General features: G+C 34.0%; 3 protein-coding genes and 1 long non-coding RNA gene across 4 annotated transcripts; 3 read left to right on the top strand and 1 right to left on the bottom strand.

Annotated features, from left to right (window-relative positions):
- The first annotated feature begins 337 nt into the window (after window positions 1-337).
- LOC131628971 (NDR1/HIN1-like protein 13) lies at window positions 338-1,354 on the top strand. Its single transcript, XM_058899778.1, has one exon. It carries the CDS (start codon window positions 369-371, stop codon window positions 1,221-1,223), a length of 855 nt encoding a protein of 284 aa, XP_058755761.1. The 5' UTR covers window positions 338-368; the 3' UTR covers window positions 1,224-1,354.
- Window positions 1,355-2,556: 1,202 nt separating this feature from the next.
- LOC131628970 (uncharacterized) lies at window positions 2,557-4,828 on the bottom strand. The gene is made up of 4 exons (XR_009291925.1): window positions 4,372-4,828; window positions 3,785-4,006; window positions 3,528-3,699; window positions 2,557-3,009 (listed from the first exon to the last, which is right to left on the bottom strand). It is a non-coding gene; the product is annotated as an uncharacterized LOC131628970 (long non-coding RNA).
- A 7,113-nt stretch (window positions 4,829-11,941) lies between these two features.
- Window positions 11,942-13,899, top strand: LOC131628912 (uncharacterized). Its single transcript, XM_058899719.1, has 4 exons — window positions 11,942-12,623; window positions 12,713-13,103; window positions 13,224-13,457; window positions 13,569-13,899. The coding sequence occupies exons 1-4, from the start codon at window positions 11,942-11,944 to the stop codon at window positions 13,897-13,899; spliced, it is 1,638 nt and encodes a 545-aa protein (XP_058755702.1).
- A 5,677-nt stretch (window positions 13,900-19,576) lies between these two features.
- On the top strand, window positions 19,577-24,139 carry LOC131628944 (uncharacterized). Its single transcript, XM_058899756.1, has 10 exons — window positions 19,577-19,724; window positions 19,950-20,075; window positions 20,507-20,643; window positions 21,026-21,092; window positions 21,544-21,596; window positions 22,802-22,856; window positions 22,942-23,016; window positions 23,108-23,225; window positions 23,571-23,617; window positions 23,723-24,139. Exons 2-10 carry the CDS (start codon window positions 19,980-19,982, stop codon window positions 23,825-23,827), a joined length of 753 nt encoding a protein of 250 aa, XP_058755739.1. The 5' UTR covers window positions 19,577-19,724; window positions 19,950-19,979; the 3' UTR covers window positions 23,828-24,139.
- The last annotated feature ends 423 nt before the right edge of the window (window positions 24,140-24,562 follow it).

The following is a 24,562-nucleotide window of genomic DNA, read 5'->3' as shown; positions in this document are numbered from 1 at the left end:
ATTTAAATATAACTTATCAATGATTTTACCGGTGACTGTGTATATTTTTTTCTCTTAATTAAAAGTCAGATACTATGATTTGCTTTCAAAGAACAAAAATTCCTCTATATTCGGAAATATTTTAAACAAACATGTGAAATTGAGATTAGAACTTTGCACCTTTATTGTTTATTTTTGTTAAAAAAATATACTAATAGAAAAAAAATCATAAAAATATAAAAGAAAGGAAAAAATATCAAAAGTGTAAAGATATGTCTGTATTTCCGCGTAGTGCAGAGCATTGATTATACGCGGACACGGTTTCTTTTTCTTTTCATATTTAAAGACTTCACAACTACCAAAATGTGCAAACCACTACACTCACCCCAATGGCTGATCGAGTTCACCCAAACACCTCTCCACCCTCAAACGACTCTAAAACGACGTCGTCTGAGAAAACCGCCCCAATGGCTGATCGAGTTCATCAAAAAACGACGTCGTCTGAGAAACCCGTTACCAAAGAAGCTCCATCCGCTCCCAAAGAGGCTCCACCGCTGGGAGCCTATGTTGTCCAGTTTCCAAAAGAGCAGGTCTACCGCTACCCTCCGCCGGAGAATGCCGTTCGTTTTGCTAACTACACTCGCCGGAAAAATAGAAGATGCCGCTGCTGTTGTTGTCTCTGTTGGTTCATCGGCATCATTGTAGCTTTAGCCGTGCTTCTCGCCATCGCCGCCGGTGTTTTCTACTTGGTGTTCCGGCCGGAAGCGCCTAAGTATTCGGTCAAACGCGTCTCCGTCAAGGGAATGAACCTCACCTCCCAATCCGCGCTCTCGCCGGAGTTTGACGTCTCTGTTAACGCTGATAACGGCAACCGTAAGATCGGAATCTATTACAACAAGGATAGCACTGTTGAACTGTTTTACAGAGATGTTAACCTCTGTAACGGCGCGTTACCGGCGTTTTATCAGCCGTCGAATAATGTAACGGTGTTTCAGACGGTGTTGAAGGGTAAAAGTGTAATGGTTGCCGGATCTGATCGGAAAGCGTTACTGAATGCTGTTAAGAAACAGAGCGTGCCTTTAACGTTGAAGCTGAGGGTTCCGGTGAAATTCAAAGTTGGATCTGTGAAGACATGGACGTTCAACGTTAAGGTTCACTGTGTTGTGACGGTGGATGAGTTAACGGAGAAAGCGGAGATTGTTAACAGAGATTGCAGTTACGGATTGGATGTTTGGAAATGGTGATGAAATTCATTATTTGAATTTAACCATGTAGGAATTAGGATGAAAGGGTAGTATATTTTATGGTTTGATTTTTTTTTTCAGTGCGTTTTTTTCCAGACAGATATTGTGAATTTTTATTATGACTTTGCTAATTTATTTATGTTTTTTCGCTGATATAATTAACCAATTTGTTCAATATAATAAATAAAAAAATTACAGAATAAATTTTTTTATTAAGAAGAAACAAACTCAGCTTTTCAGGTTTGTCTTTTAAATTTGTCCACTCCAGTCCTTTGATCTTAATCCCCGGTTGAGGATAAATAAATTTATTTTCCATTTTATTTTATAATTAAAAAATATTTACGTGTAACCGAATCAATTTGATTATAATCAAATTACTAGTCAGAGACCCGTGCTGTCGCCCGGGTGCATTATTTGTAGCGTAGTATTTTATAAACGATACGAAAAATATGAAATAAAAAAATTTGATCAAATTGCATATATAAAATGGAAATTAACGATTAAAAAAAGTTTTACTAATAACATATTAGTATAAAAATTAGGTTCTAAGTTAAAAATTATTATTCACAAAAAAGTTTAAGATAGATCACACAATATCAAAATAGGGCCAAATATTAAATAAAAAAATTGACAGCCCAACAAAAATTAATCAAAAGAAAGAGATATGAGTCACTATAGGTTAAAAGAGTAAATAAAATTGAGAAAAATCATTAAAGGTATAGTTACACATGAACATTTTAGAAAAACATGAGATAATGATTAATTAAAATAATATTTAAAAATAAAAATTTTATCTCTTAAATTAAGATAATGATTAACTAAATTAAAATAAATAATGTGTTGATAGTGACCCGTGAGTAAATAAATTATTAATTTTATTAAATTTTATTTTGATAAACATATGAAAAACGAATGCACATTATGTATATGAATACAATATTGGTGTTGTGTCAACTTGTTATTTTTTATTTTAAATATAAATATAAAATTTAAAATGATTTAATTAATTGTACAAAAATATGTTTTTCAGCTAATTTGATGAAAAATCAACAATATTCTGATTAAAGTTGTATTTAGTTCCTAACACCATCTCATGTCAACACATATATTTTTTTCATCAAATTTTTTTAGATATAACGTTAATGAAAGAATGAGGGACATAGTAGAATGAGGGACATGTATTTAGTTCCTGATCAATATGACATTAATGAAAGAATGAGGTACTGATTGATTATATATAGTAGATATAACGTTCCTTCTTAATCACTGCCTAAAAAAATACAACCTTGCTTCATGAATTAAATTTAGGGTCAAAACATATTTAACCCTTGAATATAAATGTCATTAATTTCCAATAAATTTCAATTCAACCAAATAATGATAATGCTCATTAGTTTTGTTTTAGACAGAGCATACTCTAAAAAAGAAGTTCTTGAAATTGTAACATTCTTTTCTTGCTTGTTGTGAATTTGTGGAGCACTCCATATAACAAACAGAGGTTTTTTGAATTACGGTCCTATCACGATTTCCGCTGAGACTAAGAAAACCTTTAATGGCATCGTCGGGCTACTGCAAATTGCGGTCCTATCAAGCAGATGAGTTGTTGTCTCTACCTGGATTGTAGAGAGTCTCTAACTGGATTGTAGAGACTTAAATAGCACTAATCTTATATTGCAGTTACAAACTATATTTCAAGAACACAAACCTATATACAGTGTTCCTTCCTATATTGTATCGACATTATGACCATTCCAGCAGGAGTTTGACCTGGTCCATACATCAAAGGCTGTAAAAGAACACAGAGCAAAGCAATTGTAATGAACACAAACGAAGTAACAAAACAAAAGGCAAGCTAACATTGAAGGTTACTAAAAGTTATTAATGCGAGCAATCGAAACCAGTAAAATTAATTTGTTACATTTAAAGGTACCACGCGAGGAAAACAAAGGTAAACTACACACAAAATTTTGCAACTCATTTCAAGTCATATATCGCATAAGCAGCATTTCAAATAACAATAGATCAACATTCAAAGAGTCGTATTTATAAAACAAAAAGTAATCAATTATTTAGACTAAAATTATGTGAGCATGAGAAAGCTTCATATACCAGAAAACACCATGGTTGATGTATATAATATATAAAAGTATAAACTGCACATGCTTGAGAAAAAGCTCATTATATGCTACAAGAGGACAAGAATAGTACTCTATTTTAAGAAATAATGAGTTCAACCAAAAACCACCTCTCCAAATTTCAAAATGATTCACAGCACAAACAAAAGAGAAAAGAAGCTACACATACAAAATGGCATTTTCATATAGAAAATCAAACACGAACATAGATGGCTTTATCTCCAATGCTTGAGCAATCTACCAAGTGAAGAGCTTGCAAGAATTGACATCCCCTTCCAACCTGAAGAAGCCCAAGATCACAAGTTCTTTGGCAGTAAATCAATGCTAACTCTGAGAGATGTCTGTATAACAAAGAGCTTAGATTATCCTCATTGATAGAAAATTTTAACATTTAATAAATTGTGTCATCAAATATTATGTCAATACCACAAGCTGATACAAACATAGAACCACAAAATATACTCGCATGATTTCCCAACAGATTCAAGTCCCAAGGTTCCAATATTGTGGCATCCATTGACTTTGAGATGAGTGAGTTTCTTGCACCCAATAGCAATTGCTTCCAAGCCCTTGTCACTTAGGAAATAACATTCACTCAAAGTCAAACTCTTTAACTTCTAGCATCCTTTCCCAATAGCACGCAAACCCCTAAACAGAACATTTATAAAAGGAAGAATATAACCAACTAAACCGCAAAAAAATGTTGAATGTAAACTAATGATGCGCTCATATACAACCCAAAGATTGCAAAGTCAACCACCACAATCAAATGAAAATCCTAAAAAAACAAAACAATCATAAGAAATTAGCTCACTTATCAGTAAATCGCTGAAAACTATATAAAGCCAATAACTCCAATGACAAACAACTAAAGCCTACAGCTTTCAAAGCATCATTTGTTGGTAAAATGATTTTCCAAATATTATTATATGGGTGATAAACATAAAAGCATAAAATAAGAAGCTTGGCTAAAACAGAAAAAATGAAATAAATAAAAAAGCCAGTACCCAAACCTGTTAACTCTCTTTCTTCTTCACCCGCTCTCTCTTTGTCTTATTTTCCAAGATTTAAATCTGTAATATTCACACAAATTAATATTTTAGATCTTTAAACATTAACATAAACTTAAAAATATAGAAACGGTAAACATATAGAAACATTAACATATGTTGATGAAGAAGATGAAATCGAAAGTGTAGTTTCAAAGCGGCAACTGCAAAAAGAAATCGAAAAAGGAAGGAAAAGATATAGAATGAACAGAGAAAAAGGGGAGAGTGAGAAATCGAGAGATGAGTCTGAAATTGAAGAAATGGAAGAGAGAAAACGGGGAGAGAGAGATAGAGAAAGCGAGAGATGGGTCTGAAAGAAGCGTCTAATATTGTTGAAGAAAGAACATGAAGAAGGTGGTGAAAGCGGCGGCTGTGCTAGGGTTTATGAGGGAAAATGGAGAGAAGAGAGAAAATGGGTGGTGAGAATACAGAGGAGTGGGGTCTCAACACTCTGGGAGGGAAACGACTTTTCCACTATAATCCAAATGTTAGTACATAACTTTTTTGAATTGACCAATAAGAAGAATACAATTGGCATAGTTGAATATTTCTTTTGTTAATTACATAGATAGCCTTTTTGCAGTGTAAATTTTTTTGGATGGAAGGGTAAAATAGGAAGTTTGGGCAACATTATAATAATGGGTAGATAGTAGATAGTAGATTATAGATAAAATTGGATTATTATAGACATTTATTATAGATATAATCAAATTAATCAGTATTTGGCTGATTGACCGCATCAAATTGCGTACCAATATGAGACATTGATTATTTTTTATAAAAATGACACATGTCATTCTTTAATGAATTTAATTGGAATTCAATTACAGTGTAAAATAATTAATTTTTTTAATTCATAAACATATAATACCTATTAAAATTGTTTGGTGAAAAAATAAATAACAATGCATTAGGTCAATATTTCTTAGGTTTCCAAAAAAAAGAGATTCTATCTTCCACCCTCACATCTAGTGCTATACATAACATTTTTTTTAAAATATTTTTACATTTCACTTCTTTTGTTTTTTAAGTAGAAAAAATACAAATTATATTTTTTTGTTTTTCTTAATTGATATAATTTTTTTTTTTTTTTTGGCTTATAGTCCGACTCGGGGTCCAACCCCCTCCCGATCGCAGTTAGGGGATCGAACTGTGCTTCTCCCTACTAAATCCAGCGCCAATTACCATTAAACTAACTAACAATTAATATATAAAATATAAAAAAAAATTAATAGTAACTAACTACTTAAGATTAGTTCATGCCTCCAATATTTTTAAAATGCCCTTGTTTTCTCTAGAGGAATTTTTAAAAACTCAAAAGGTGATCATGTGGGCAGTTTCTCTAATTTTATTGGCAAATGTGATGCACACCCTTTTGAATTCATAGATGCTATGATGGTTGTAGAGATCGTTGTTAAAAACAATTGGACTCATTTTTGCCTCGAATTCGATAGCATGCTTGTCATGTAATCATTTTTCAATGCTTCTTTTGTTCCTTCGAAGATAAAAGTCTACTCGCATGAATGTATAAATCTTACTTTCTACCTGCATTTCATTGTGTCTCACATATTCAGAGAAGAAAATGCTTGTGCGGGCAAGTTTGCTACCATAGGATTCACACACACACACACACACATATATATATATATATACACACATATATATATATATATATATATATATATATATATATATATATATATATATATATATATATATATGTGTGTGTGTGTGTGTGTGTGTGGTTTATTCATGTGCATGATATCATCAGAATAAAGTTTTTGAGGAATTGGCAAGGAATTCCTTGTTGTAGATATCATATTAAATAAGGATTTTGGCCTAGTCCCCCATTCTTTTTGTGTATGTTCTCTCTTCTCTAATATATTTATCGGCCCTTAGCCTTACTTTAAAAAAATGTCCTTCAATGTTTAAGAAAATGACCAAGATTTCCAAGGTACATAAATAGGTCTCTGAATAGAGTCATAATTTATGGTAGAGACTGTGGTGAAGATAGTAAAGCAAAAATCAAAGGGTATGTCGACTCTGATATGCAGGTTTTATGGATTATAGGAAATCTATTTCTGGATATGTGTTCACCATGTTTAGCACAACAATCAGTTGAAAAACAACACTTCAGAAGGTTGTTGCCTTATCAACCATTAAAGCAGGATATATTGCCCTCGCCGAAGCTGTGAAAGAAGCATTGTGGTTTGAAGGTTTTGCTAAAGAGCTGAAACTTCAAGGCCGAGTTCTCACTGTTAAATGTGATAGTCAGAGTACAATACACCTGTCAAAGAATTCACCCTATCATGAGCGAATCAAGCACGCCGATGTTAGGCTGCATTTCGTCAGAGGGATAATCGAGCGTGGAGAAGTCCAAGTGCTCAAGATTTCGACAGATCACAATGCTACTAATATGATCACCAAGACCTTGTCAAGTTGCAAGTTTTTTTTACTGTATGCAGTTGATAAAGATGCAGGAAGAAAGCTAGTTTATTCCCTTGATGTTATAGAGTTTGTTCCATGGTGGAGATTTGTGAGATATTAGATCAAACTCTAGTATGGTCGAATGATAGCTTCTTGGTTCGACAATTTGACAGGATCCTAGCATGTCGTCGAAGTCCGTTCATATGTTGTAGTCAAAGACCTGCAATGCTGTAGTCGAAGTATGCTCAAGATGCAGTAGCCGAGATGCTAGGATTGTTAGCATTAGGGGTGGACAAGAAAACATGGTCCGACCGAACCCAACCCTATCCGAGTGTTTTTTGATTTATTAGGTCGGTTCAGTTCAGTCCGTCGGGTGGCTTAAAAGGGTTGTAGTGGTTTACTTTGGTCGAAATCGACTTGCTTTCTTGGACCCATCGGTATTTGAATCTGACCGATTCTAGTAACAATCTTATGGGTCTTCTATCCCAATCCAATTTAATTCCAAATGTATTCAGGCCCTTAAATGAAATCAAAACAACTTCTTTCTTTTTCTCCTGCAAACCTTAAATCTAAGCCTTCACCTTCAAATTTGCGTTGCGTTCAGATCTCAACTACTCTATTTGCACTGTTCCTAATCTATGCTTTGAAATATCTTTGTGTTTGTGTGTCAGTTTTAGTTTTATTAATCTCCATATCTCACCGTTTCTTCATGTATCATCTTCACCTCTTCTTTATCTTCATCTCACAATGGTTTCTACGATTATCTCAATAGTCAAAAGGTTAGTTTTTTTTTTTTGATTTCTACTCTTTTTGTGATTTAGGGTTAGTGTTTGTTTGTAGTTAATATTTGTGCATGTTGTTAGCTTCATTAGTGCAGTAGTGGTTCCACTACTTTCCTGATGATGGAAAAGCCTACTATTTTTATTAATTTAGTTAGTTTATTATTATATTTGTTAATCTAAGAGATATTGTTTTGTTAGGGTTTGATTTGTTATGTTTTTGAATTGTGTTTTAAGCTTTTTCCTAACTTTACTTTATTTGTTCTATATGTAAGCGCTTAGGAACAACCAAAAGCAAAATATGTGAAAATACAACGAGTTGCAGTAAGACGTAGGAATGAGCAAGATTAATGGTAAATACTTGTAACTTAGAAAAGGGCATATGCTTATTGATAGTAATTTTTCTTTGTTGCAGTGTTGCAGTTTTGAAATCAATTATTCTCTTTCTTTGTAGTTTACTTCATTCAGTTTTTGCTTTTACTTTTAGATGGTAGTGTTGTTTTTTAGGGCTGCAAGTTCAAAGAAAATAACCGTTTGATGGTCTGTAGGTAATGATACTGAAATTAAATGAGATTCTTAGTATTATACCTGATTGATTATATCTTCCCAACTTATAACAAAAACAGTCATGATTATGGTATTGGATTAAGACTCATTCTTATTCAAAAAGAGATCTTGATATTGAGAACTTATGTTAACTCATTCTCATTTAAAAAGAGATATTGATGCTTAGCATTAGTAAATTGCATTATTTTCACTGATAGTTCTTTGATTTTGCAAGGCTACTTCAACTACGTGTTGGTGAGGTCTTGATATGAGAATTATTGATGACAAGGTCTTGATATGAGAACTACCTAGTTAAGTATTTTTCTTAATTATTCCTGATATATTGCTAGCTCTTGTTATTGCTGAAGTGTCAAATCCTGTTTTATTGATCTCTCACTATGAACTTCATGTGCCAATGCTTATGTTATTAAATAAATTACAGTGAAGCTGATAGTTTTGGACCATTATTTCTTGACGTTAGAGTATTTGAATTCTTTAACTTATCTCTTGATAAGTACCGCCAAATGCTAGTTGATTATTGATGTTGTGATTTGGTGTGAAGATTTGGAAAATTTTCCTTAATTATTGCTCTAATTAATATTCTTTATACAATATTTTGAATCAAGATATTTTTCTCAAATGTAGGTTTTGGCTAGAATATATTGGAGTTAAATGAGAATTATCAAATGCAGGTTTTGGTGTTTGTCTCTAGAATATATTAGAGTTAAATGAGCATTATGGAGATGAACAAGTAGAAGCAAGGAAGGAGCTGCACTTAGCAATGAACAAGATCATTTAATTTTTTTAAGATCTTAGTATTTATGTTTATTTGATTTTTTAGGGACTTGAGATGGACTGAATTTTTTTTATTTATTATGTAAAAGTTGGGTTTGATCTTCCAATTTTATATGCCATTATTAGTTTGGTGAAAAATTGTAATATTGAGAATTACAAAATGTATGTTAGGCTTGAAATAGTTAGTACTTTTTTATTCAAATAATCAATATTTTTTATAAAAAATCAATTGATTTTGTCAGTTTTAAAATTATAATAATTAAATTTATATTGGGATGTAATTGGGCTGAAAATTTGAGTGGCCCAATAACATAAGAATTTTAAAAAAGGAAAAAAATATTGACCCAATTACAATAGAAAACCGAAATAAACCGGTCAAGTTACCCAAAGTTGTTTCACCTCGAACTCGAAAAAACCGAAAATTAAATTAGTCAGAATTGGGCCCAGAGATCTCACCCGAGGGTTGGGCCGGATCAGGGTTTTGGGCTCGAACCGATGTCCACCCCTAGTTAGCATGTCAAATTGAGCCTATTTATTAAGCTCAATTGTTTAAGTTAGCTTATGTAATGGATCTGTGTGTAAAATCTCATTAGTTTAGTGTGTTAGTTTTATTATTAATAGCATACTAGTCTCTCAATATTGCACACTTCAAATCCTAATTAGGGGTAAGAGAGGTTATTTTTCATTTTGTAACACTTGTAATCTTGTTTTAAAGAGAAAGAAAATAATAACAGTTTATAACCAATTTCATTGTGTTATTCTTGCTTCCCTCTTTCCCACCCTTGTGAGTTTCTTGCAAAGGAAAGAAACTTATTATACTTTGTTCTTGGTATCGATTTCACAACATTCGTGTATCAATGGAGAAAATGAGGAAGTCGTGAAGGGGTCTAGATCTTGTTGGAAAGTTAAAAGGTTCTAGTGTCCCTTATCTGGATAATGTCTTGCTGGTAAAAGGACTGACTGCAAATCTTATTAGTATCAGTCAACTATGTGATCTAGGGTTCAATGTCAGATTCACTAAAGAAGGATGTGTTGTCACCAATGGAGAAAATGAGGAATTCGTGAAGGGATCTATATCTAAGGATAATTGCTACTTATGGGAGCCTAAAACCTCAAAGTACTCCTCTACATGTTCTATGGGCAAAGAAGAAGTTGAGGGTAATCATCAAGAAAGACTTGTCAAACCAGAAGTTCCCTTTACCAAGATAAAGAATCCTGTTGAAGAAATGGATGAATCTGATGATGAATCTTATGTCAGAGAACTCACCATTAGTGAACTTGTTTTTGGATACTCTGAGACTTGGCTAAGGAATGAAAGACTGTGTAGAAGATTAGTAGAGTATAAGAATGCTCATGCACTTCTACAATAAGAAAGAGTAAGTTTCCTGTCAAGCATTGCTGCCCTGGAGAGAAGATTGTTAAACACAAGATCTAACAAACAGGCAACAACGGGAAGTAATCAAGCTATAAATATCAGCAAGTCAGAGGTAAGAGTCATTCCTAATAAGATGAAGCAAAAGATGTCTAATCCAAGGCTCCAACATCTGGAAAAACATCAAGAAAATGGTACATCTCTCTTAGTCAAGAGATGCCATCAATGTGGCAAGATAGGTCACTTGAGGTCCACATGTCCTAAACTTCGTGCACCTACTAGAAGGAAGATCTCTCAACAGAAAAATCTGGCCAGAATAGCCACTAGCATAAGTTATGTGGTGACCTTGAACACTCAAGTTTTGGCTTAAATGAAAAGAACTCCATAGGCAGAACATGAAGTTCTAAAAGAAGGAGACCTGAACAAGATGAAGGTCCCATAGAAGAGGAGATCAACCCTGTTATAAGCAAGAACCCAACAATGAAGATTGATGCTCTGGAAGAAGCTGAGACTACTCTCTCATTAGGTTGTGGGAATGTCAAAATAGATGTCTTAACATCTGAATATGCTAAAGAATCAAGTGTGTTAAAAGGTTCATCTGGAATTGGTAAAGGCTCATCTCTCGGTATTCAAAGTGCTATAAATAAGGAGATTACATTTGGGAATCAACTACCAAAAGCTATCAAAAGATCAAGGGAAACATCTGCAGCTACCTAGACTATATGCAATCTTAACCTAAAGAAGATAATGCTGGGTCTTATTCATGACATCTGGACTAGAGATATGAAAAAGGGATTCTACCTGTTCAAGGGAAGTACTGCATGGAATATGGTACCAAGGGAGCTATCTATTGATCATGGATTTCATTTAAAGAAGGAGCCACCAACAATAGACCAAGCTTCAAAAGCCTGGAATGTGAGAGCAGATGTTTCAAAAATCAACTTGGGAGATCAAGAAAGCAATAAGAATATGATCTTCCTTGTCACAAATAAGGTTGTAAATCTGATGATTGTTGTGACTCATAAGAAGGGTACGAACATCTCAAATGGATGTGTTCCCACTGAAATCTATCAGACCCCTCAACTGAGCAATGTACAGAATTGTATATCTATCTCCCATACTAAAGTTGATCACACAACTACAGGCAATGATTGGTCTCAATCAGGGTGCATACAACAAAGTCCTTTGAAGTATAATGTCAAATAGAATGTCGTAACATTATTCTGCAATATCATTAGACATCTCTTCATCAAAGATTGTATGGAGAACAAAGATAGTTCCTTGAAGCCTGTGGCTACTGATCTACAGATTGCGGATATTTTTACATAGGCCTTAGATGCAAATCAATTTGAAAAGTTAAAGGGTAGGTTAGAAATTTGCCCTCATGAAGAATTAAAGCAATTAATTCTAGTTGGGGAATATATTGTGGGTTTTTTAATTATTCAATATTTGAAATATCCCCCTAATTGATTATTATATCAAGTTACCACTTAATTATCCATCTCACCAAAAGGTTGTTCTCCACCCTATTGTCTTCAATAACCTAAATTTGTTCTTGAACTGGTCTCTCACTCTCCACAATCGTGTCCCAATAATTGTTCTAAAATACTTCAAGATGTCGCAACAATCAGATTCCTCCTCTCCCAAGAAGTTGTCCCTCGCTGATGCTCCTAACTCCGTTCCAAGAACTGAACCGGTTAACCCTAATCAAGTTCTTGATGTTGCTCCTTTAAGAATTGTTGGTGTTGATGATCTAAAGATCAAGAAATCTCGAACACCACATGCAAGAAGACCCAAGGAATATGTTCAAACTAAGGACGCTAATCCTTCCTTGTCTACTTCTCGTGCAAACTTACCCAAGGAGGGATCAAAGTATGTTCATGAAGCCATTACCAAAATTGTTACTCGTATCTTGGATGAACAACATCAGGTCCCTGAGATATCCGTTCCTCTACAAACTGTGATTCCTGAACCTGTTGCTGTAACTAGGGCAAACATCATAGGGAAGTCCTCTAATGATGATGATGTCCATATTGTAGATGATGACGTACACACTTCTGATGGTGATGTACAAATGAATGAGGAGGAAGAAAGTGATGATGATGTTCCTAAAGACAATGATAATGAAGATGTCACTGAGAATGTCAATGACATTGGGAATATTGGTGCTGATGTTGGTACAGGTACTGCTATAAGAACATGCATACATGTTGTGGATCTTGATGACTATTCTGATAATGATCTGGTAGCTGTTGTGAACCCTGGCATAGCCAAGAGGCTCATGACTAGGAAGAAAGGTAAGGCTGTTGTACAAAGTTCTCCCAAGAGAAAGGTTGCTCATAAAGTCCCTCAGCTGACTATATCACGAAGAAAAGTACCTCTACAGGTCTCATAAAGAGCAGAGATGTATCTCAGAGTGTTTCTATTGGTCCTACCAAATCTTGGAGCAAAGTTATTCCCAAGAAAAGGAAGGCTCAAGCTATTGTTGACTCTGACTCTGATGTTGATGTTGATGCTCAAGACATTCCACTAAGTAAGAAACTAACAACTAGCAATCTGGGTGCTAGTGTTCCTGAGGTACCCATTGATAATATCTCCTTTCATTATCCTTCCAGTGTCAATAGGTGGAAATATGTTCACCATAACAGATTAGCTTTGGAAATGGAGTTGGCTCAGAATGTCCTTGAGAATAAAGAGATCATGGACCTGATTCATGAAGCTGGACTATTGAAAACTGTTGTTCATTTGCCTACGTGCTATGAAATGCTGGTTAAAGAGTTCATTGTGAATCTATGAGAAGACTGCGCTGATAGAAAATCAAAGGATTTTAGAAAAGTATATGTGAGAGAAAAGTGTGTTACCTTCTCCTCAATTGTTATAAACAATTTTCTTGGAAGATCTGATGAAGCCCAACATGAGCTGGAAGTGACTGACAACAAAATATGTGAGGTTATCAGTGCTAAGCAGGTGAAAGCCTGGCCCCTGAAAGGAAAACTTTCTGCAAGCAAGCTCAGCATAAAATATGCAATGCTACACAAGATTGGAGCTGCTAACTGGGTGCCCACAAACCACCAGTCAACTATTGCTAATGTGCTGGGAAAGTTTATATATGATGTTGGAACCAAGACAAAGTTTGACTATGGTACGTACATATTTGATCAAACAATGAAGCATGCCGGGAGTTATAGTGTGAAGGGGTTATTGCCTTCCCATCTATCATATGTGGTATAATTGTGAATCAGTACCCCTAATATCCTAAGTGAAAGTGATGTTGTTTGCAAGAGAGAAATTACTTTATCATTTCACTACAAACTGTTTCAAGGAACACATGTTCCTGACATTGTCACAACATCAGCTGGAACATCCAAAGACAACACACATACAGGTAAAGCTACTGTGATAACAATGCTCAGGGAAACATGCAAGGAGCTGGAGTCCAGAAAGCTGACTCTTGAAAAGTTAATCAGCTCTCTTGATATGGAAGAAGGTGTTGATTTTGTTGAGAATGAAGTAGGTCCTGCAGAAGATGAAGAAGAAGAAGAGGCCGGTCAAGATGATGGAACATATGAATAAGATGATGTTGGCTCCAGTAGCTCTGAGTTTGAGGACTAGAGTCCTTCTGGTCTTTGTTGGTGATCTGTATTTTTTGTTGTTGTTTCTTTTTAATTCTAGCCCGTACTTATTGAATATCAAGGCTGCTTTGGCAACATTTCTGGCATAAAGGGGGAGTAGCAGTGTATGTTATGTCACCCCAGAACAAGTTTTTCTTGGATGGTGTTGCTGAATGAAGTCTAATTTTGCAGTTTATTTCTGTAGTTAGTATTGATGCATGATGGAAGTATTGAGCTGTCTGTGTGGTGGTATAAATGATGGTAGTGTAGATATGCATGATGATATGTGTGATGTAGTATAGATATGTAGTATAGTCATGCATGCTGGAATGTGTAGTTGTATTAGCTATTCTTGTAGGTGTGGATGAATGGATGTGTGTTGTGTGTTTTTCTGCTGCAGAGATTCTCTGATAATGTGGTGACAGGTTATTTTAGCCAAAGATTTGCCAAAGGGGGAGCTTGTAGATGCTTTTATATTGACTGCATTTTATGGTAAAATATTCCTGTGTGTATGTGATGTCTTGACTAATGTCATGACACACTATGTGTAGTATTCTACAGGGTTGTGTAGTTGAGATAATACAGGTTGTGTGTTGGATGTCATGCTCGATGTCATGACATCAATATCTGACAGCTGTGACTTTTATATTTTAGCTGTTATGTTTCCTTATTTATCTCAGGCTACTATTTAGGAAACTATATATTTTGTGTTGTATGGTTTACGCTAAAATATACCGTCTACAACTTGTATGTAAACACCCTGATTATGTAGAGATTAGGTTAACTTGGTTAACCCTAATTTATGATTGGAAGGCCCAAGGCTCAAGTGCTGCATATGAGAAGATTGCAAATCCTACTTTTAGAGGCAGAGGTTTTTACATGAAGAATTATGTGTTTGTGTTCACGTGTGTTTGTGTTAGTGTTACTGTAATCCAAACAATTGTCACTTGATGATTGTATTGGAATTGGGTGTTTTGAGTTGTAATTGTTTGAGTCACTCTAAGCTCTTAAGCATGAGTGTTGTGTCTCTTGATTGAAGCTTGTAAGCAAGATCAAGATTTGTTTGAAGAGTGTCTTCAATCTGTTTTTCGTTATTTTCTGTTTGTTATCACTGCTGTGATTGAGGGGGAGTGAGTAAGGACTCAGGTCTAGCACTAGATTGAAATTGCATTGGATAGGTCTTAAGTGAAAAGTTGTAAACGGGGGAATTTAGCTCTGAATTAATACTGCTTATAGTGGATTTCCTCCCTGGCTTGGTAGCCCCCAGAGTAGGTGTTGTTGTACACCGATCTGGGTAAACAATCATTTGTGTTCTTTACTGTTTTTTTTACTCTCTTCAAAAGTTTATAACCTATGCTGAAGGGGATGTCATAACATCCGATACGACATCCATCGTGTGTTACTAGAATTTTCAGAATTAAATCCTATAGGCTAAAGGGGGAATCACGATTTACAAGAGGCATGCAGTTCGAAAAACATTGGATCGTTTAATTTGTTTTTTAAGAATAATTTAAATTTTATGATTATTGTCTCAAAAATTTATTTGAATGGTTGTATATGGTTAATGAGGGGCAGAGAAAAACAAGCAATCTCATATTAATAATAAACTCTTACATAAACCACAACGGTTGGAACTTATAACAGTGGTGAAATATTATTTTTATGCGCTTTAATTTTATTTGTAGCTAGATATCGAACCCACGACACTATATTTATGATAATGGTTTACGTCAACCGTTGTGATATATAGCGTGTTACATAGTTTATCACAAGGATCGCGCGCCAGTGATTGAAACAGTGAACTTATGATCACACGCTACTTCACAACGGCATGTCACGTGTGATGGTATATCTTTTCCAACCGTTGTGAAAGGGTTTTTTTGTAGTAGTGATTAAAGAAGATGGAGGTCTTCATGGCTTCCAAAGCTCTTTAAATTGCCACCTTCGTATTTCTGGCCGTCACCCTTTCTCTCTAAATTGGAACCCTACAAAAGTAGCCAACATTCTCTATTTAAAACTGCAAAACGTGTAAGAATTTTTTGCAACATCGCACCAAGATGGGACTTTCATCGCGCCATGATGAGATGCAACGCGTGCGCGTGAAATTCATAAGCTAAAGTTGTTTTTTTCTTATCTTTTTCTTTAGAATTTCCCCGAGTCTTAATTCTTCCACTCTTTGTAGTTTTTGCTTTATTCTTCACACTTTGGCTTCACTTTTGATCCAATTTCATCTGAATTTACCCGTAAAGATCATGTTATGAATACTGTTATCACCAATGTTGTATTGCGATATGGATAAGATGAAGACGAGAGTCAGTAGTTATCATGCATCCCACCATATGCTTCTTTATTGTTGTTTTGTTTCATTTGGATTTGGTTGTATTTTGTGTACAAAATTATCATGTATTTAGATTGACATGTTGCATTACATGTGATTTTATATCCTTTTCTTTCAATTATTTTTTGAAGTTCAGTTATTATTTATGTTGATGTATTTTATAAGTGTTTTTATCAAATAAATGAACTCTAATTTTGTAATACACAATTTTAGATTCTATAATTCATACTCACTCCAAGGGTTTTAACATAGTTGGATTCTATAATTTGGACCCATACCGAAGTTTTTCTGATATGCGCTTGGTTCTATAATTTGAGCCATAATTGTCAAAATTATATAATCCTCAACGTATCATTTACTTCTATTGCATGAAATAGATTGCGCTGACACTTTTTATGGACTATATAATGCACAAAAATTGTATAAAATGATGTGTTAAATTTATTTGCAGATCACATTAGAAAAACAATAAACACATTTTACCCATATTCAATTAGAATGAACTCTAATATAGCTATACTTTACTATAATAAGGGGACACATCCCCATTTGTTTAGAATAAATGCTGATGTTACACTTTCGGATATAGAGCACCAACTATATGAAATGAATCCATGTCTCAACCACCGTGGCACAAGAATGCTGATTAAGGTTGAGTATTGTTGTTCGTCATTTGATGATGATGAATGTATTCGCTTCACCAACATACAACTGCAATAAGACGAAGATGTGAGAATCATGTTTGTAATATTTAGTTAGTATTGTTCCTTTAGACCTATCTAATGAGATGCTGCCCTAATAAGATATGTTGATGCTGTTTTTTCAAGTATGATTCGTTTAAGGAGATTTAATGAGATCATGGCATGCATATTTTTTTTAATAAGGTCCAAAATATATTAAACAAAAGAAAAGAGTACAAAGAGGAGGAGGGACAAAACCAAAACCCTCAAAAATAACAAAGCGAAAAGGAAAAATAAAAAGAGAGACAACAAAAACACATGAGATAACTCATGTCAAAGAAACTAGTCAGGCGTACGATTGGAAACACCCACCTTGAAACCTTTGCACGCCTCAGATAATTTCTTCTTGTTCTTACATTTTCTTGGAACTACCAATTGAAATGGTTGACTTACGTTTTTATCCAAATCAACAGTCTCATCTCTCTTATCCATGTTAGCCTAAGATTCCCTTATAAAATTCATTGCTTGTTGGGCATCTGAATCTGAATCTCCATCGTGATTTTTGTCAATGTTACCTTGATTAGTTGTGTATATATATATCATCTAAACCATGAAAATTTTCATTATCTTGGGCACCCAAGTCTCCTTGAGGCAAGGCATCAATCATCACAACATTATCATCAACAATAGTTTTCAAACAATCAACAAATCCTAAAAGAGGATTATTATCAACACATGTAGCGTTTTCACATTCAACTGATTCCTTTCTTAAATATCCATTTTGATATTTATTCCCCGTGCGTTTATCCTTTTCCTTAGTTACCCTTTTCTCTTGATCCACTTTAACAAGTTTACAAGACGAAAAACTATGACCAATGTTATGACAATGCAAACAAAAAAGAGACAAATTTTCATATTCAACGTTGACAAGGAAAGCATAATCTTCTCTTTCAACCCACAATTTATGTCTGGTTTTAGAAGATAAATCAATATCAACTAAAACTCTAGCAAAATGTCCAAAATATCTCTCTAAAGGGAACTTACTTGTTGCAGCATCCAAACACATTGGAGTTCCAAGACAACTAACAATTGCATAGCTAACATTAGGACTCCAATATTCCAGAGGCAAATCAAGAAAACGAACCCAAAATTAAACTGTTGTCTGTTTGTGGTTATTAGGATTAAAGTTAGGAGTCCAAGCGAGAAGTTTGAGAAAACTAGGCTTTAGACTCCAAGAAATCACCACATGAACACATTTACATCCTCAACAGAAGAAAAAACAAATTCATAAAAACCTCTTCCTAAAGAAACAATTCCCCATTTACTTAAAGGCTTCCAGAGAGTGTCTAGTTTACCACGCAAGTCTTGAAGTTTCAGAGGAGGGTCTCCTTTAGACAAAATCAACCTTCCACGAAGATGATTTTTGCATGATTCGAGACTAATCTTGTACTCTTCCCATAAAATTTTATAGTTATGTCTTCTCCTTTCAACCTAGATCTCGAAAATTGAAAATGAGGCATAATATCACATGTCTTACTCAGCACTTGAGCAAAATATTTTGCACTTGTACCCTTTGCTTTAGGAACCACGACTTCAGCTGTGACATCCGAAGATATTTCCAATGCAGACACCGAATTTTCAACAGAATTCACAACATTTGTAAAAGTCGACTTTTCAACATTATGTACAACATTTGTTAAATTAACCAAAGGCACACACAAAGGTGACCTAACAAGTTCATTCTCATTCAGAATAAAACCAAAGTATTCTTGTTCTTCCATGAAATTTCTAATCTAACTCCAAGATATAAACAGAAGCAACAAACCTACATAAACCCAAAATAAAATTCAGAACAATAACAACTCTGAAAAACGAAAACAAACTTGTGAAACCGACAGGGAAACACCGGTGGTTGAAAGCACCGTCAGAGTAGAAAGTATCGTCGAAACTGTTCCCAAATCTCAGCGTGAAGAAGAACGAACTTCCGCCCCTTTTATCATATGACCGTTCCTTATCCAAGAAACCCAAACAATTATGAGAAGCAGATAACTAAAGCGAGATTTATTCAGGTTCAAAACCTTCAACAATTCTTTGAATAATATGATCTGTGTCTGGCAAGTCCACCGCGTTCCCACGGAAGCTCCTGTCAAGAAGAACCGTCACAGGTTTGAAAGGTCCATCTAGAGTGGTTGGAAAACGAACTCCACTGTCAACAATTTAACTTTTATGAATGGAGAATGCAACATGGCGTGCATATTTGAGTCTGAGGAATAAATAATTAATTTGTTTAATAAATGTCTTGTTTGTATTTAATTAATGTTTTTAATTATTCACAACTCATTGTTGATGTTTGACATGAACAAGTTGTTGAATTTCATATAATTTAATGAAATATTCCCATTTATCGGATTTATTCACGAATTAAATTATTTGAGATTTTAAAATTTGAGGTCTAAACAATTCCAAATTCTTAAATGTTCAGATATTTTTTTTTCAATTCTAAAAGTTTACCTAGAAGATTTAAAGGATGGAAAAGGCAAAAACATAATTCAACCTATCAAATTTAAAAAGTTCAAATAAATCAAATAAATTTGTCAATTGGGCCAATCCCAACCCAACACTCTAAAGCCCACCATAACCCACCCAAATCCAAACCCAACCCTCCCAAGCCAGCCGTAGCAAGAACTCTCCAGAGTGATTTTTTCTCTTCCACTGAACCCTGTCACCGATCGCTCCCAGCCGCTCCTTCCCCTTCGCGAGTCTGTTCCGGTAAGCATCTTTCTCTATTCAAACGCATAGTTATTTTACTTTTTCAGACCCTGTGTTGTATTTTATTCTATCTTTCTCTATTTGCGTAAGAGTAATGTGATTGTATTCAACAAAAAGGTTAATTTCATTCAACTATGGTTGTATATGATATACACTATGTTTCATACATGAATGGAACTTTTTCTCTACCACTGTATCTGAATTATAAACGCATTGTTTTGTTAGGTTCAAAACCAATTTGATTTATTTCTCAAAATGATGAAGCATGAAAGCAGAATCCCAACTTCCACTGAAAATTACGAGGAGGGTGAGACTGATGAGTCACTGTCTTCTTCTAGTTCATCAGAAGATGTGGGTAACTTCAAACCATAGGTTATTTATTTTATTTTTCTTTTTTTAAAAATAAACCTAGGTCATAGTAAGCCTGTGTTTGGTTATGCGGTAAGAAAATTAATTTGGAGTGAATTGATTATGTAAAATTGATTCTGGTTAAAAGCGAGTTGAAGATAAATTGATTTATGTTTGGATAAATTAATGCAAACGTGAGTTGAACAATATATTTCAGTGTAAAAATTACGTTTAGACTCAAAAACCACAAATCCTAGTTTCAAGTATAATCAATTCTACTGGAGAACAACCAAACATGTCAGAATCAACTCTATTCGAGAGCAACCAAACATGTCATAATCAATTCTACACATTCAAAATCAATTTGGGGTGTTACAAACGTGAAACCAAACATACGACTAAGATTGTATTGTTATTGATTTTGGTAATTATAGGATGAGGAGGAAGAGATAGAGAAGGTGCTTGCTGATGTAACTTTTGAGGAGTTGCAAAAAGCTCGATCAAATGGGGCACATGCGGTTTTCAAGAAAAGTGGAGAAGCCAAGAAGTTAAAAAGGGCCAATAAGAATAGGTATTGTATTTGTAACTTAGTAGTTAATTCTTAAGTTTCATTATAAGTGTCTATTTGAATTGTGCTTGGTTCTTAAGAAAAGAATTAGTTGTACTGATTTCAATGATAAAACAAATTTCATCAGCTACAAGGATCAACTTTCGTCATAATGTTCTGTCCAGGATTATGCTTCTATCCAAATAGTTAATCTCGAGATCTTTCGTAGTTAGTAAAAAACATAATTAATGTTTCATTGATATTCTTAAGTGACAGTTAATTTGAAACATAAATATTGGAAAGAAGACACTTATAATGAGACAGAGCGAGTATTTATTTGAAAGAGTTGTTTTTCTTCTATTCTAATCCCTGTGTGCAAATAAAATAATTTCTAATGTTTGACTAGGCCAATGGAAGCTAGTAGCAAAAAGCCAGTTCCTGCTTTTCGAGATGTCATCCAAGCTCCTAAGAAGGTGGGACTGTTTGTTACTTGTGTAGACTCTATTGATCTCTGCTGCTATCTTGTGTTGTTCACTGACACATTAAATTGAGTAGTTTCAAATTTCAAAATCATTATTTATGAATGCCATTAGCCTGCGAAGTTTTTTTTCAAGGGTAATATTTTAGACCCATTTCCTGGAAAGCAATTTGCGGGCTCATGGAGTGGAAGAAAACCAACTGCTTATTGTTTCCTTGTTCTACACATGCACCCACTTTTTCAGTTTCAGTTGCAGTTGAGACTTTAGGTCCACTATTAATGTATGAATACTTTGAAATAATCAAAATTTATGGGTTGTTCTATATGATATGAAATTTGTGTTGAGTTTGAAAATGAGCCTGGATATGATTCATGAATATGATCTTTCAGTTTTGATATATTTGGGTGATTTTTGCTGAACTATGCATGCCTTCATAAATTTTCAGGTTGTACGCGACCCACGATTTGAATCTCTTTGTGGTACACTCGATCCTGATGGGTATGTTCACATCTGGATGTGTGCTTTTTGTTCTACCTTTTACTTGTTTTGTTCATTTGAGTTGAGAAATGCCATTATTTCAATTGCAATCATGATGAAGAGTTTAAGCATTTCCATATATCGTAAAGTCATGCAACTTTTTACTGTGTTTTTCATTTTAGAGCATGCCTAACTAAGTGATGTTACTTCACTGTTTTTGTTCTAATTAAGAGCTAGTTATCACTTACCTGGACAGAAGAACACAAAGTAAATCCATAAAATGTGTTAATACCTTTCTATTAAAAAACTTCAAATTCTGACTCAATATATTACTCTTTACTTTGCATTAGACTCTGTTTGGTAGTATCGAAGGATCTTTATGTTGGTTTTTATTTTAATGAATCACAAAGAAGCATCAAGTTATTGATACATTTGCATGCACTTGCAATCTTCATATAAATTTTAAGCATTATTCTACTGGAGTAAATCTTGCTGATTTTGATTGTGTTTTCCCATTTAGAGCATGTCTAGCCCAGTGCCTTTTCTGACTATTTTTATTTAAGAGTTTTTTGTCCCTGTCACGAAGGACTCAACTTATTGAAAATGGTTAAAGGCGTTAAATCCATGAAGCGGATCCTTTATTCTGACTCAACATGTATTATGCCTCACCCTTCATTAGAATCTGTTAGATAATACTGAAAGATCTTTATGATGATTATTTTTAGTGTGTGCTAATTCATGTTATATACTAGGTAGACAATTTAACATTGATTCAAGACCTAAATTAAAGCATGATTTTGGAGCATATTTGATATTATGTTGTTCATACCATTGTGTTTGTGTGCGCATAAGCTTGTATCTTTAGGTGTTTACTTAGGAAGTGGCATTTGGTATCTCCTTTTTGGGTATTACTAGTTAGGTCTTACTAGTTAGTTCCTTATAATTCTTGGTTTCTTCAATGTTGTGTCCTCTCCGTAGGTACTATTTTCTTGGAAAGTAGTATTCAATAATAAGATTGATAGTTCTAACCCCGCTCATAGGTTCATTGGCCGTTTAGTTGGTTTTGTTTAATTATTTATGAATTGTACTGCTGAACAATTTAATGCAAGTGTTTTTTATGTTGCGATTTTATTTTAAGTAACTGGGTTTAACTAATTTTGAAGCTTCTCGTGTTTTTCGTTATATTGTGTAGCACTAAATAATATTATGTGTGCTTGGACTTGCAGGTTTAGAAAGAGATATAATTTCTTATATGAAAAGGATCTTCCTGCTGAAAGACAGGTAGACTTGCAGATTGTAATGGCAGAATTTTTGTCTTTTACTTATTTTATGACCTTCCTCCCATGACATCTTATGGGTGTAACAGGCTCTTAAAATGGAAATGAAAAAACAGAAAGATCCTGAGCGGAAAAGTGAAATAGAAGAACGCATATTGTGGGTTGTAAGTATGCATGTCTGTTGGAAGTTTTGCTTCACTGTCCAAAAGTGTGACATTTATTAATTTACTTGATCACATTTGCATGTCTTTTCAGGATAAACAGTTGAAATCTGATTCATCAAAAAATGTTGAGACAAATATTTTAGCTAAACACAAGAAGAAAGAAAGAGAAGCAGCAAAGCAGGGAAAACGTCCTTTCTATCTCAAGAAATGTAATTTTTCTCTTTTCTCCACCATTTTATCTCTTTTTTTCTCCATTTTCCATATGTTAGATACACAATCCATGCTGATGTTAATTTTATCATCTTTATCTGAACTCTAAAGAGAAGTTCTTTGCCGAACCCAAAAAAATATGAAACCTAGTCAATATGTGGAGTCAATATTGCAAGAACAGAATAACTTTTTTAACCAATGCTCAACTTCAATTGAATTATTTGATTTCCTGTTTCAGTTGTAGCAGACTGGTGGTATTAGTGGCAATATGAAAACGTATCAAACATAGTTTTAATAAAATGAAATATCAACTATATATAATGACATATTGTTTTGCTTTTCAGCTGAAATCCGAAAACAAAGGCTTATTGAAAAATATGAGGATCTCAAGGTATGCATCTTAGAACATCTCTGTCCCCCTTCACCTTGTTTTCATTGTATAATCTTATTTATTGCTTGTATTTTCCATTAATTCAATCTTATTCACCATTTTCAGACGTCTGGAAAACTTGAATCATATATCGAGAAAAAGAGGAAGAGGAATGCTGCCAAGGACCATAAGCTCATGCCATATCGTAGATTTGGTGACAACGAAGAGTAAGGTTGTTGTAACCTTGTACTGGAATGTAGCACCCAAAAAATTGTTATATACATTTTGTACACCATCTTTGGATTTTGATGATGATCCTTTGTTGAGTACCCCCAAGTTCTGGTTTTTAGGATAATTATGTAGTGTTGTATATTCTGCAATATTTACTAACAACCACATTTTTGGGGCCAAGATAAGAGTCTTTTCTTTTTGAAAATGGGGCAGAGATTTTGCAATTACATAGGTCCCTTGTTTTTGTAATTCTTTCATGATGAATATGCTTTAATTTAATAGAGTATTTTTTTTTTTATGATTATGACCATTTCAATTGATGAATAATTTCTCATGTTTGTCAGAATATAAAATAGGATTTCAAGGGTTTTATGATCATGGAGATTATATTTATGTCATTGATTACATGTTTTTAGTCTTCATAAGGTAATGCTCATTTTAGCCTCTAAAAGTAGTTATGATTAGGACTGTAGAAAAAACCTGTGAACCGAACCCAGGAACCAAATCAAACTGAAGTAATTATTGAACGATTATGTTTGGTTAGTGAACTAAATCATATTGTACAAACAGTTTTAAAGCCGAACCATGTGACAAGTAAATTGAACCGAAATCGAATCAAGCTGAAATTAAAAAAATAAAAACTAAAAAACTAAAAACAAGTTTTAAATTAAAAAAAATAAAAGTAAAAATTGTTTAATAGGTTGGTTCGAGTAAACGTTTACTATAGTTTGGTTC

Source organism: Vicia villosa, unplaced genomic scaffold (genome assembly GCF_029867415.1).
Source record: "Vicia villosa cultivar HV-30 ecotype Madison, WI unplaced genomic scaffold, Vvil1.0 ctg.000493F_1_1, whole genome shotgun sequence".
Lineage (NCBI taxonomy): Eukaryota > Viridiplantae > Streptophyta > Magnoliopsida > Fabales > Fabaceae > Vicia > Vicia villosa.
The sequence above is the reverse complement of the archived record's forward strand: the minus strand, read 5'-3'. Positions and strand labels throughout refer to the sequence as shown.